The sequence below is a fragment of the Nyctereutes procyonoides genome, unplaced genomic scaffold (genome assembly GCF_905146905.1).
Source record: "Nyctereutes procyonoides isolate TBG_1078 unplaced genomic scaffold, NYPRO_anot_genome, whole genome shotgun sequence".
In the NCBI taxonomy this organism is placed as follows: domain Eukaryota; kingdom Metazoa; phylum Chordata; class Mammalia; order Carnivora; family Canidae; genus Nyctereutes; species Nyctereutes procyonoides.
In genome coordinates this window covers 22384004-22398848 of record NW_026575135.1, presented here as the reverse complement: position 1 = coordinate 22398848, position 14845 = coordinate 22384004, and the positions used below count along the sequence as shown (strand labels likewise).

Genomic DNA, 14845 nt, shown 5'->3' with positions numbered 1-14845 from the left:
GTCAGCATTGATGCACTTTGCGTAAATAGTTGGAATTATCCTTAGAAACAAAATTTTTATCTTTTGAGTTATTGGCACAACTATGAGCCTTTCTCCAGGGCTTTATCCCCTGGCAAGAGGTTTTATTAGATGATCATAAAGGTATAATCCAATCAATTTTCAATCATCTGAGTATATTTAGTGATTCTAAGGGCTGACCTCTGTGTTTCACTTAGGACCAGACACCAAATTAATGCAGAACTGTGGAAAGTCCACCTTTAAACGGACACACATGGACCATCTCTTGAATGTCCTTGTGCTCTGGGTAAGTTAAAGTCATTTTTCTGCTTCTTTATAAATAGACATTCTTCTCTTCCTTCCATGGCAGTAGCTGACATTTCCGACTTAGACTTTAGTTGTTTGAAAAACTCAGGCAGTTTTGGTACCCTATTTACTAATGCCAGAAGCAGAAAAGAACAGACCCAATTGACAAGGAATCTCTAATTTACACCTCTGTTGTACAGGATAGTCAAAATTTGTTTAAGATCTCATGCTCTGATTACTGCTGCTGGAATGGATCAAGGACCCTGCCTAAGAAACTGACACATTTTTATTTCCTCATAGCCTGTTTTACCCATGAGCCCTTTAATAAAACTTTATTTGGACTAGTATAACACCTTAACTTAATTAAGCTGGGTGATTTTTTAAACTGTTTTCTTAGCGAAGTAAGTCTAAGGTCAGCTGTAGGAAAAATAGAGAGGATCAAGTGAGTTCTGTTCTGGCTCCCCTCATTCTGATGTTCTTACTTCCAGAAGAGCAACTTCACATTTGTCTGTACTATAAGATTTCAGTTGGAAAATAGATCTTCCACTGCTAAGAAATGAAATTTGAAAAGCACTCAATAGACAGTAATAACTTTGATAAGAGTTTAAACTGAAGACTTATTTCCATGCTGTCCTATACAGGTTATCTTTATTCTTGTTAGATATAGACTTGTTTGCATAACTGAGCAGTTTCAGGGCTTCCTATACTTAACTCAATGATTTTTCATTTTTATTTTTACTCTATTGCTTAGACTCTGAAATTTTCAAAAATGCCTTTACTTTCTGTATATCTCTCATTAATATCTGAATTAGAAACTGCCTCTCCTCTATTATTTATTATGGGAAATATCACAGTTCTTTCCTGAATCCTTTGGATTTAGTAAATGGGGTTTTAGAAAAATAGGAAAGTTTATTCAGCTTTGAGACCAGAAGTTAGTATCCACTTTTTCTCTTTCTACTACTGTCTGCATAGCTTTCAGCAATTGAAACTAAGTGACATTTCCTGGTTTCTTAATGAGGAAGACAATCATATTTGAGAATTCAGGAAGGTGACATAGGTAAATATGCCTCTGAGAGTATTTGGAACATGTATCATTAAGCACTAAGTTAGGTCATTTAGCCTTGGCTTGTTTTCAAAACGGGATGTCTCCCATATGCCTAGGAAGGTGCACATACTTATTTACCTATCTGAAGGTCAGTGACAATACTTGACATCTGTTAGGGTGATATTAACTTTTTAGAATATTCATCATTCACTTACTGGAGCCTCACTGCATCCATGACAATAAACAAGAAGTATTTTCCTCATTTGCAAATAAGCAAATTAAGACACAGTAAAGATAAATATCATAAATAATGGCAGAGACAGTTCTATGACTCATCAACTCATATTTATTGAGAATCTATTATGTGCCTAGTATGTGCCAGATGTGAGAATCATAAAGATTTACAAGATCTGGGTGTAGCCCTCTATATAAAAGGGCATTAATTTGTGCCATATGCTTTACATATATAATTTTATTTAATTATCACATCTATCCATCTAGGCATAACTTTTCAGAATCAATGCTCTTTCTGCTATACTTGCTGTCTCTCTGCAGGGACAAAATTAAAACACATGACAAGTCCTGTTTAAAAGGCAGATTGGCCACATATGAAGAAATTATAAAACTAAAAAGAAAATCCCACAAGCTTCCATATCCATATACCAGGATCAAAAGTCAGAATAGCCGAGTGTGCAAGATAATTATTTGCAGCATATAATTCTAAATGTAGTGAAACTATCAATAAATTCAAGTATAAAGAAATATCCATATGTGTAAAGATTCAAAAAAATTTATTCATCATGTCTCCTCTTTTAGGAAGCTCCTAGTGTGTATACTCAGGCAAAACAAGAAAGTAAAATAAGAAAGAAGGTAAGGAAGCCAGGAAACATGGGGGCAAGTGAAAGGAAGTCCTAGGATGATAGCTGAATAGCAGGCCTGGAGAACTCCAATGCCAATTAGAGCAGGAACATAGTGGTACCTGCAGTGGAGGTCTCCAGAGAGAGAATATAGTTCTCTGCTCAAGTTCTCACAAGATAGAGGCAACAGAGAGTCAGTGCAAATGCTGGGGCAGCAAAGCTGGCAGAGTAGCTGTTATAAATTCCTATATTTGTATGGCCATTCACGTTATCAATCTTTCATTCGGAAAATATGAAATAGTGCTTGCTTCGGCAGCACATATACAGAAAATATGAAATATTATCTGGGGTACCTGTGTTCACTTTGGGGCATCCAGTTTAAGAAGAACATAAGTAAAATCTTAAAAAAAAAGAAGAAGAAGAAGAAGAAGAAGAAGAACAACAAGAACAACAACAACAACAACAACATTGAGAAGCTTAATGAAATGACTGTAGAGAAGTACAAATAGGATATAAATACCTAATAGTCCTGCCAGAGGATGAACTATCAGCAGACTCTGAGACATCTCAGAGAACAAGGCCTTCTAATGTGGTTGTCATCACTTCAGAGTAAAACCCACTTTATTTTCAATTTAAGGGGCAGAGTACCTGGGTGGTTCAGTTGGTTGAGGATCCAACTGGTGATTTTGGCTTAGGTCATAATCTCATGGATTGTGGGATCATCAGGCTCCGCACTCAGCGGGAATCTGCTTTGGACTGTCCCTCTCCCTCTATCCCCCCTCCACACATGTGCATGTACACACGCACATGTTCACTCTCTCTCAAATAAATAATATCATAAATTAATTAATTTATGGGGCTCACATGTGCTTGCATTCTCCTTGCGCACTTGAGGGTGAGACCTGTCAAATGACACATGCTGCCTACCTATACAAAATTTGTGCTTACTTGTTCCCATTCAGGAGAGTGGCCTATTGGGGAAACAAAATTAACCAAAGGAAACTAAGCCAACCTATAATAATTAAGCTACTCTTTTACTCCCATCTTTAAGTGGACCAGAGGGAAGTCAGGAACACAAACAAGGAGGATGAAGATGAACAAATAGAATAACTGACCCAGGAAAAGATACAATTCAGGGAAGAGAAAAGAAGAGAACTTCCAAAAATTCTTATCACTATTCTTAGAAGACACAATTGCATAAATAAAATAAGAATAGGGTTGCTAAAAAATGGAAAGGAAAAAAGCAATCTAAAGACAAAAAAAGAATTTGGGGAAGTAAAATTAGCTGAAATTTAAAAGTCAATAAAAGAACTAGAAAAAAGAGTCAAAGAACTCTCTAATAAAAAGATAAAATATATGAGATAAATACTTCTTTTTAATATAAAACCAAACAAAGAGCCCCCAAATTAATCTACCAGAGAAAACGGAGGGGATGACATTGTCAAAGAGAAATAGAAGAATATTTCCTAGAATTGAAGAAAATGTAACGTGTCCAACAAGAATTCATGATTTTTTAGAGCTCCAAGGGTATTCAGAAGTCCCTCAAAATTTTCACGGGGTTAAGAATAAGATATCAACCCAAAAATTGAAAAATAGATTGACATTAGACTTCTTACCCATGCCACTGGATCCTAGGAATTAGTAAGGTCATCCCTTCAGAGTTCTTAGTGAAAGTTATTTGACTTAGAAATCTATACCTAGGAAAACTACAAATCAAGTGAGAAGGCAAACTTGTTCCTACCTTTAAACCTTTACCCTTGCTGACAGTGCCTGCTCCACATCTTTACATGGCTTATTTCTTATTTGTCATTCGATGCCACCTTTTCAGAGAAGCTACTTTTCTATCTAAAGTAGCCACCCTTACCAATACCTTCTTTATTCTATTAACCTATTTTATTTTCATCACAGCACTTAGCACTAGTTAATTTTTTTTAAATTTCTTACCTCTTGGCCACCTGTCTCCACAGGATTGTAAATTCTTTGAGAGTAAAGACATTGTCTTTTTTTTTAACCACTTTATCTTCAGCCCCTAGAACTATCCCCAACATATAACAGAGCTTTATTATTATTTGTTGAGTGAAAAAAAATGAATGAAAATCTGAGCTACCAAATTATAAGCCTCTAAGGTAGAAATTAGATCATAACCATCTCTATATTCTTGGAAATGTCTTACACAAAATAGTGCTCAACAAGTATCTTTTGAGTGGTTATTAAATGAGGAAAGTTCTTGAATTAGCGAAGTGCAGTATTTTGCTATTTTTCACCAGAACATTGTTAATGTAGTTAGATGTAATGCACTTTCATTTCTTGAAGCTGCAGCAGAAATCTTTCCTGGCTTAAACACTTCATTTTTTTTCTGCATTTTTGGAAATGTTTCTTCGGGTAAAATCTGGCAGATACAAGAAGCGTATTTAGCCAAGCTGCTTCCTGACGAGCCCAGAGCTGAGCTGAAGTTTGATCCCCTCTCTCTCCCCAGTGACCAGAGCTCACAGTGACAATGCTTCCTGAACCCTAGTCTATTAAGTAAGAGTGTGTCTGTTGGGTAAAGAAGCAGAGTGTTAGGGATCCCTGGGTGGCTCAGTGGTTTAGCACCTGCCTTCGGCTCAGGGCATGATCCTGGAGTCCCAGGATCCCTGCGTGGAGCCTGCTTCTCCCTCTGCCTGTGTCTCTGCCTCTCTCTCTCTCTCTCTGTCTTTCATGAATAAATAAATTTTTTAAAAATCTAAAAAAAAAAAAAAAAAAAGAAGAAGCAGAGTGTTTAAAATTTGAGTGGTGCCAGAAATCCAGGATCTACTTTTGGGGTGAAGAACAATGAAAAGCACAGATGTGAAGGTTAAAGAATCAAGGAGTACTTTCTTTTTAACTGCTGCCTATGAAGCCTGGGAGCTCCCCTGTGACAGTGACAGCCTTACTAGTTCTCTGTCAGTTTTGTCAACAGTGATTTACTGGTATCACTTTTTGCTAAATGGAAGTCTGTCCACTCTTCTTGGGTCTGACTGGCTCTGATAATAAACAAGCAACCTCTAGGGTTTGTAGCTACAACGAATATCTTACTTGTTTTTTACTGTAGAATGGAAGCGAGGTGAAGCTTTAGAAACTATGTACCAATAAACTCCATCACAATAATAAGAGACATAGAACATCTACAAGGACTTAGAAAGCCTTGAGATGGCAGGAAAAGTTCTGGGAATGAGGAAAGAGCAAACTGTGTCCTGCCCCTGGTAGCCTCACACCGATGGACAAGTCCTGCCCTAAGGGATTTGGTCTGATAGACATAATTTTCCTTTCTGGTAGCTTAATCTGAGCAGACAGATCTGGTCCAACAGTAAGGCAGGACACATCACTGGAAATCATGGGTAATTCTCAGTTATCCAGGCAACAGGGATGGAGTATGCTGAAGGTCCCCTGCAATATTTTCCCACAACTTTGAAATAAATCATTTATTTTAATAATTTATAACAAATAAAAAATAATTTATAACAAATAAGTTATAAATAAGTTTCTAGTTATAAATAATACTTTTTTCTAATCATTTCACCTGTCCCATTTTTTCCCGTTAGAGCTGATGATATAGGGCCTGGAAGAGTGGCAGGTAGAAAAATATGGGCCCCAATTTAATGTTGGCCATATAGACTATCCAAAAAGGAATTTGATGAATTGTCAAATTCATCATTGAGGTTTGATCTAAATAATGAGGATAGCCTTGCTCCCACATGACTCATTGAAGAAAAGGATAAGAAGTAGGAATAAGATTAAGAAGGAAAGGTTTATGGCCCCAGAGAGACCATTACAAATAGCTGAACTACTCAGTATGAGTCTGCATTTGGCTAGAAATAAAGGTAGGTTTTACTGTTTTTTCTCAACCCTCCTCTGTTTTGTTCTCCCCCATCCCATTACTCACTCCACACTCAAATCTCAAATATCGAATGATACTAAGGATTTAGTTTTAATTTTTTAAGTGATAAAATTAAACACATGGCTATGTATTTAAATAATATCCTTTAAAGGTATATATTAAACAGTTTACAGATAAAATTATATAATATGAGGGGATCCCTGGTGGCTTAGCGGTTTAGTGCTTCAGCCCAGGGTGTGATCCTGGAGACACGAGATCGAGTCCCGTGTCAGGCTCCCTGTGTGGAGCCTGCTTTGCTTCTCTCACTGTCTGTGTCTCTGCCTCTCTTTCTCTCTCTGTGTCTCTCATGAATATATAAAGAAATCTTTAAAAAATTATATAATGTGAGAAATTTGCTTAAAACAAAAGGAGAAGAGAGGGCTTGGATGAAATAAGACTGACCCTGAATTGATAGTAGTTAAAGCTGGGTGATGGGTACATAGGGATTCATTATACTATTTATATAACTTAATATGTGCTTGAAATTTTTCATAATAAGTTTTTTTAATCTCATTTTCTGAGAATAGTCTCAGACCTACTCCTCCTGCCTCTTATATTCTTCTTTTCAAAGACTTTCCCATCAAAAACACTTTTCCTGTCAGTGACTCAAAGATGAGAACTCCAGTCATCTAACAGTGGGGATGTGTTGCTTTGAGCTAGTCACACTTTGTGACAAAGAACACAGGTGTGAGGACCATTGATTAGACTTAGAGGTGGTTCAATAATAACATCACATCTATTTGCTCTAGCGGTATGTGGACATGTAATGTTAGTGGAATGTAAAATTGTGCAACCACTTTGGAAAGCATTTGGCAGTTTCTTAAAAAGTTAAATATAAATTTACTGTAGGATCCAGCAATTCCACTTCTAGATGTTCACTAAGGAAATGAATATATCCATGCAAAATCTTGTACATATATGTTCAGTGCAGCTGTTTATAATAGCCATTAACTGGAAAACTCAAATGTCCAACAAAAGATAAATTAGGAAACAAATTGTGCAGTATCCATACAATGGAATACCATCAGTAGATGGAAAAACATACATGAATCCCAAAATAATTATGCTGAGTATATGAATCTCGTCAAAAGGAGAGCATGTACTATATGATTACATTAATATAAAAATTTTTTGATATTTTTTCATCTTTAACATATAATTGATATATAACATTGTATAGGTTTAAGGTGTACCATACTGTGATTTGATATATGTGTATATCAAATATGTAGTGAAATAATTACTACAGTAAGGATATATTAACACATCCATCACCTCACAGAGTTACAGTTCTTTTGTTTATTTGGTGGTAAGAACTTTTAAGATCTACTCTCTTAGTGACTTTCAAATTGTTAGGTATAGATTGTTAGGTATAGTCACCATGCTGTTCATTACATCTCCAGAATTTAATTGTCTTAAAACTGGAAGTTTATACTCTTTGACCATCTTCACCCCACTCCTCTTCACTTACCCTTGGTACCTGGCAACCACCAGTCTGCTCTCTGTTTTTACAAGGTTTTGTTTTTGTTTTATTTTATTTTATTTTTAAAGATTTTATTTATTTATTTATTCATGAGAATATACAGAGAGGAGAGAGAGAGGCAGAGACACAGGCAGAGGGAGAAGCAGGCTCCACGCAGGAAACCCGATGTGGGACCCAATCCTGGGGCTCCAGGATCATGCTCTGGGCTGAAGGCAGTGCTAAACCACTGAGCCACCCAGGCTGCCCTTGTTTTTGTTTTAGATTCCACTTATAGACTATCAGAGTATTTGTTTTTCTCTTACTCCACTTATCATAATGCCATTAGAGTTCATCCCTGTTATCACAAATGGCTGAATTTTCTTATTTTTTATGGCTGAATAATATTCCAGTGTGTGTGTGTTCGTGTATGTGTGTGTGTGACATTTTCTTTATCTATTTATCTGTCAGTGGACACTTAGGTGACTTCCATGTCTTGGCTGTTGTAAATAATGCCACAGTGAACATGGAGGTGCAGATATCTTCTCAAGGCAGTGATTTAATTTCCTTTGGGTATATACTCAGAAGTGGAATTACTAGATCATATGGTAGTTCTGGTTTTAATTTTCTCAGGAGCATCTATACTGTTTTCATAGTGACTATACCAATTTACATTCCCACCAGCAGTGTACATCTTCCCTAGTGTTATCTCTTGTTTTTTTTTATTATTATTATACCCATTCTAACATTCTTTGATTATACCTTTCTAAGGTGACATCTCATTGTGGTTTTGATTTGCATTTCCCTGGTGATTAGTTGATAATCTTTTCATGTACCTATTGGGTATTTGAAATCTAAATATAAAATAAATATTTGAAATCTATTATCTGTGTAGGTCCTTCGCCCATTTTTTAAATCAAATTATTTGGGGGTTTTTTGCTATTTGCTATTGAGTTGTATGATTTCTATATATATATTTAATATTAACCTCTTAGCAGATATGTGGTTTGCAAATATATTCTCTCCATAGATTGCCTTTTGTTTATTTCTTTTGCTGCACAGAAGCCTTTAATTTGATGTAATCCTACTTGTTTATTTTTGCTTTTGTTTCTTGTGCTTTTTGGTTGTCACATCCATAAAATCATTGCCACTGATATCAAAGAGCTTTGCTCTGTTTTTTACCTAGTAGTTTTGTGGTTTCAGGTCTTACATTTAAGTCTTTAATCCATTTTGAGTTAATTTTTGTGAGTAGTGTAAGATAGAGGTTCACTCTCATTATTTTACATACGAGTATCTAGTTTTTCCAGCACCATTTATTGAGGAGTCTGCCTTCTATCCATTGCATGTTCTTACCTCCCTTGTCCAATATTGGAGATATGTGCATGGGTTTATTTCTGGACTCTTGATTATGTTCCATTGGTGTACATGCCTGTGTTTATACCAGTACTATTTTGGTTAGTATAGCTTTGTAATGTAGTTTGAAATCAGGACATGTGATACATCCAGCTTTGTTTTCTTTCCCAAGATTACTTTGGCTATTCAGGATCTTTCAGGATTCCATAGAAATTTTAGGATTATTTTTTCAGTTTCTGCAAAAAAAAAATGCCATTGGAATCTTGATTAGGATTACATTGACTCTATAGATAATTGTGGGTACTATGGACATTTTAACAATGTTTACTGTTCCAATCCATGAACATAGAATATCTTTCCAATTACTTGTGTCTTCACTTTCTCTAATTAATGTCTAAATCCCACTGGATCATGGTATATGATCCTTTTAATGTGTTGTTGAATTTGTTTGCTAGTATTTTGTTGAGAAGTTTTACATCTATATTCATCAAGAATATTGGCTTACAGTTTTCTTTTCTTGTAGTATCCTTGTTTGGCTTTGGTACCAGGGTAATGCTGGCCTTGTAAAATGAGTTCAGAAAAGTTATCTCCTCTTCCCAAACTTCTTTTCCAATCATCATTCCCAAATTTGTCTTTTTTTTTTTTTTGCTTCCTTGTCCCTCTATGTCCTTTTCTCTCAACCTGATAGCAGATTGAGATTATCTGAAACTATAACCTTGGGTAAGAAGGTTTAGGGGCACCTGAGTAGCACAGTCAGTTAAGTGGCTGACTCTTGGTTTTGGTTCAGGTCATGATCTCAGGGTCGTGATATTGAGCTCCACATCAGGTTCTGCACTTAATGCAGAGTCTGCTTGAGATTCTCTCTCCCTCTCCCTCTGCCCCTCCCGTTCCTCCTCTTCTCTCTCTTTCCCTCAAGTAAATCTTTAAAAAAAATGGTGTCATCTTTAATCTGAACTTTGCCTCCAGGCTGAATCACTTTATTCAATTGGAAATAATTATTAGGCCTTGTTTGCTTAAGATCTCAATTTTATCTCTTCATCTTTGGTGTCTAAAAGCAATAGGCTTTTCCAATCCTTTGATGACCCAAATTTCTCTCTATTCCTTTTCATTTCTGTTTATCAACTGGTCAATTACTCCCTTTGTTCAGAGGCAGCCAACACACACTAATATTCTAATTATTTCTAACCACTTCCTTCAGAGCTGTAGGCTCAGGAAGCACATGATCTGTCCTCCAGTTTTACCAAATCTTTACTAGAGACATAATTGCCATATTTTCAGCCTTTTTATCCATTTCCTTACCACCCACTTACCTCCAACTGTTAAGCCATTGCTATGTATTCTAGACTTTGGCTAAAACTGCACCTCACTTCAATAATGGAATGATTGAAAGCTTGGGTTCTGAAACTGTTTTAAAACCTGCCTCCTCAGCATGCCTGGTTGGCTCAGCCAGAGGAACATGTGACTTTTGCTCTTGGAGTCATGAGCTCAATCCCTACATTGGGTGTAAAGATTACTAGAATGAATGAATGAATGAATGAATGAATGAATAAATAAATAAATAAATAAACAAACAAACCTGTCTCTCCTAGTTAGTAGCTAAGTGACATGAGGCAAAATACTTTTCTACTCTTAATATCAAGTTCTTCATCTATTACTAAAAGATAGGTATTATAAATATTAAATAATATATGTAAAGTTCTTAGCACAGTTCCTGATACTTCATTGGTATTTAATATAGTTTAGTTACTTTTATCTCCCTTCAAGATCTCAATGATGGCTCCTGCTAGGCTTTCTTTTCATCCAGTACACTACTGCCTAAAGCCTATGACCTATAGGGCCCCCCGACCTCAAAGAACAGAGGGAAGTTTGTTGAGAGATAAGTCTCCAAAAGGTAGATCTGAAGCACCATATACCTTGGATGAAATGTTAATTTAATTCTTTTTTTGATTTCCAGATTTTCCTGTTTTTAGGCAGCATGTGTTTTATCCTAGCAATTGGACATGGCATTTGGGAGCACAAGAAAGGCTACTACTTCCAGAGTTTTCTGCCATGGAAAAAATATGTGTCTTCATCAGTTGCCTCTGCCATCCTCATATTCTGGTCCTACTTCATTATTCTCAACACTATGGTGCCCATTTCCCTTTATGTCAGGTAGGCTTTTTTTGACCACTTTGTGTTATAGGGGGAGGGAGCTGACTTTACACTTCCTGCTTAATTCCCCAAATAGAGTGCGTTAAGAAACATTTTTTAAGAAAGCATAGATGGTGTGCTCCTTAACTCTTTACTTTCCACAGTGCCGAGTGTACAAAACACTCTGAGAAATGTCTAGAGATAGGGTTTCCTGGGTGGCACAGTCAGTTAGTATCTGACTCTTGGTTTCAGCTCAGGTCATGATCTCAGGGTCCTGAGATTGAGCCCCACATGTGGCTCCACCCTCAGTGTGGAGTCTACTTGGGATTCTCTCTCTCTCTCCCTCCTGCTTTGTGCTTGCTCTCACTCTCTTTCTCTCTGAAATAAATAAATAGGTGCCCTGCTGAAAGATGGCTGTAACCACTAGGCAGCCACAGCCCAGAGGGACCTAAAGGACTTGATGTTTCCCTCTGTTCCCCAGGGCACGACCTCCTTACCATAAAGCCAGTTAGTCTGCACCCTAGACTGGATTTATTCAGTGTTGTTCCTCTCCATTGTATTGCTCTCCTGGGATATGTCATCTATGCATCAACAGTAGCCATATGACAACAACTAAGCAAGGACTACCAAGACAAAATCTTGGGGATGAATGAAAATTTGTAATTCCTCTAGATTTAATTCTGTGCACATAGTTCCTTACCTGATGCTTATCTGGCACATGTCTAGATTTAAAGTAAAATCCATTATGCAAGATTTCAAAAAAAAAAACAAAATAAAATAAATAAATCTTAAAAAAAAAGATAATAAGAAACTGCCAAACTTATTGTCCAAGGGTTTTAAAAAAATGTCTAGAGATTGTATTAAGTACTTTCCATATCCAGAATACTGTGCTAGATACTATGTGAGTTAAACAAAAAGAAAATTGTCCCTGCCCTCAAATAGCTTATAATGTAAATGGCTAAATAAGACATATAAACATATGTGATAATTAGAAAAAATGCACAAAAATTTGGTGATGTTGAAGCACAAACCAGGCAGCCCCTAGTTAATCAGTGAGATAGGTTCCAAACATTCATTTGTAAATCAGTTCATCAGAACTCAATATTTGTTTTCCTGTAGAAACAATGTGGCAAATGGTAGGTAAGTATAATTATGACCTAAATTCTGGTTTCTAAAAGTTAGAGAAGAGGGGCACCTGGGTGGCTCAGTTGGTTAGGTGTTTGGGTCAGGTCATGATCCCGGAGACCCGGGATCAAGCCCCACATCGAGCTCCCCGCTTAGTGAGAGAGTCTGCTTCTCCCTCTTCGTCTGCTTATGCTCTTTCTCTCTCTCTCTCTCTCTCTCAAATAAATAAATAAAATCTTTTTTAAAAAAAATAGTTGAATTAAAGAAGGATGTTTCCTCCTCTTTTTCATGAGCAAAAATTTGAAATAGGTAAAAGAAATCTTTGATCTCCTTTTGCTGTTTTCAACATTCCCTTTCACATACGCACACCCAGACATGTTTTCGCATCCTTCTTCCCAAGTTTCTTAAACTCTGCTCTGTGACATTCCAATCTTAAAAGTACCCTAAATGACTGTCTTATTAATTTAATATTGATTAAGCACGTACTATGTGCCAAGCACTATATTAGGTGCTAGAATAGAAATGTGAATAATAAGGCAACTGTTTCTCTAGATAAACATGTAGACATGGAAACAAATACTTAAATAATTATGGTACAATATGGAAAATGATGTAATAGAAATATGTATGGGAATGCTATGGGAGACTAGAAAAGGAATAGGTTGGTTCTACCTGGAACCTTGGGGGTTTACAGAAAAAGTAATAAACTGGTATTTGAGAAAAGAGTAGAATTCACCAAGTATAAAATAACAAAACAATATTGTAAACAGGAAAATCAGCATGTAGGAAGGTTTGGTATTTTTTAAAAGCTTGATCTGGTCATAGAACAAGTGAATAGCCTAGGCTAAAGTGTTAGATGGCCTTAAATGCCAGGCCAGGCAGTTTGGATTTTATCCTAAAAGCAGCAAAGATCTTTCTAAGGAAAGAAATAATATGACTAAATGTTAGAGTTTAGATAAATTGCTATGTTGGTTAGTATAGCAAAGGAAGGGAGGGATCAAGATTCAATGCATAAGGTCTAGTAGTCAGTAATGCAGGCTAGAGCCCACCTACCTCCCCTAAATTAAAAAATCATGTTGCTCAATGCAGCTGTCTCTTAGAAGCAACCTGAACAAACACACATTAAGCATGAATGATGATAGGAAGGAGGCCCCTTTAAAATCTTAACTGTTTTAAAATTAAGATGCTTGTTAACCATAAAAAATCTATAATGTACCTTATTTGGAACAGATGAGGAATCTGACAAAGACAATAGGGAAAATTCAGATAAAGTAAAGAGAACGCTTTTGAGGGTGGGAGGGAGGGAGAAGCTACCCCACAGGCAGATTAGGTCAGCCAGGAAATTTATCAGAAGGTCAGCTTCCATAGCTGTTTCTGATTTTCACAGATCCTTCTCTTCTTCTGAAACAAAGAAGCTTCTAAGTGTTTCAAGTTTCCCTCTCTTCCTCACCAGTGGATTAACATGACAGCCACAGTAATCCTCTAATTAGACCTAGGCAGACTTTTATTAGTTATTTCTTAATTCTATCAGGCCTTGTATTACTGTAGAAATTCAAAATATTTTACTTTTCCTGGGTATGTTTTGAAAGAAGAAAGAATGAAAGGAGGCTTATGCCCCAGCAAAAGTAATCAAGTATGCCTCAGGTAGGAAGGCCCTGAATAATGATCAAAATCAGAATTATATTGGGTTGGCTGGTGGGAAGGATCCTTCAAAATCCATGGTAGTTTCCCAAGGAAGATATTCTGATTTTCAGATGCTCACCCTGACCTATCACAGGACTATTAAGAAGGAAACCAGGATGATGTATTTGATCTGTTCTAATGCAGGACCCTTCTTTTCTTGCTTTCTTTATAGTGTTGAGATAATAAGATTGGGCAACAGTTGCTATATCAACTGGGATCGGAAGATGTTTTATGCACCAAAGAACACACCAGCACGGGCTCGCACCACCACACTTAATGAAGAACTCGGCCAGGTCAAATACGTGTTCTCTGACAAAACAGGAACCCTGACTCAGAACATCATGGTTTTCAATAAGTGTTCTATTAATGGGATATTCTACGGTATGCATGTCTTCCTGATTTCCCTGAGTCCTGGGGAAATTCTACTTTGCAAATTGTTTTCAGGACTAATCTACCTCTAAATCTATATGCTTCTGAAATTCACATTTACCTCTTATTCTCACAACCTTCTCTATTCACTAGGCAAAGATCCCCTACTCTATTCAGTTGCTTACCAAAAAGTATTTATTTAACACCTTATAGAAGTAATCCATTATGTTGGACATTGGAAATACCAAGATGTACAAGACTTAATCTCTGTCCTCAAAGAAATTCCTGATGTCTTGAGAGTATCAGTTCACTCGCTTATTAAATCAGACAGAGAAACCAGCATATTGTTGAAGCTGCTAATCTCCTGGTTCCCCTTTAGACCAATAATCAAAGGATAGTCATTTTGGTCAGTGTCTCTGATGACCAATTCCATATTCATTTCATGCCTTAAGCATAAATTTATTTTTGTGACAATGTTAAGTCTTCTAGTATGTGAACATTCATGCCCAGTGCACTAACTAGCTGAGGAGGGTGATTACCTCTAAAAAGCTAAAGCACATGGGACATTCTTCTGGGGTGATGAAAAAGCTTTGAAACTAGAGAGATGTGTAGTTACACATTGTGGA

The 14845-nt window shown here is 36.6% G+C and overlaps 1 protein-coding gene across 1 annotated transcript in view; it reads left to right on the top strand.

Annotated features, from left to right (window-relative positions):
• LOC129494568 (phospholipid-transporting ATPase FetA-like) overlaps window positions 1–14845 on the top strand; it is a 105820-nt gene that overhangs the window by 46250 nt on the left and 44725 nt on the right. Inside the window, exons 10-12 of the mRNA XM_055301496.1 lie at window positions 216–304; window positions 10867–11063; window positions 14023–14231. Of these exons, the coding sequence (XP_055157471.1) occupies window positions 216–304; window positions 10867–11063; window positions 14023–14231 (495 nt within the window). The remainder of the gene's footprint in view (window positions 1–215; window positions 305–10866; window positions 11064–14022; window positions 14232–14845) is intronic.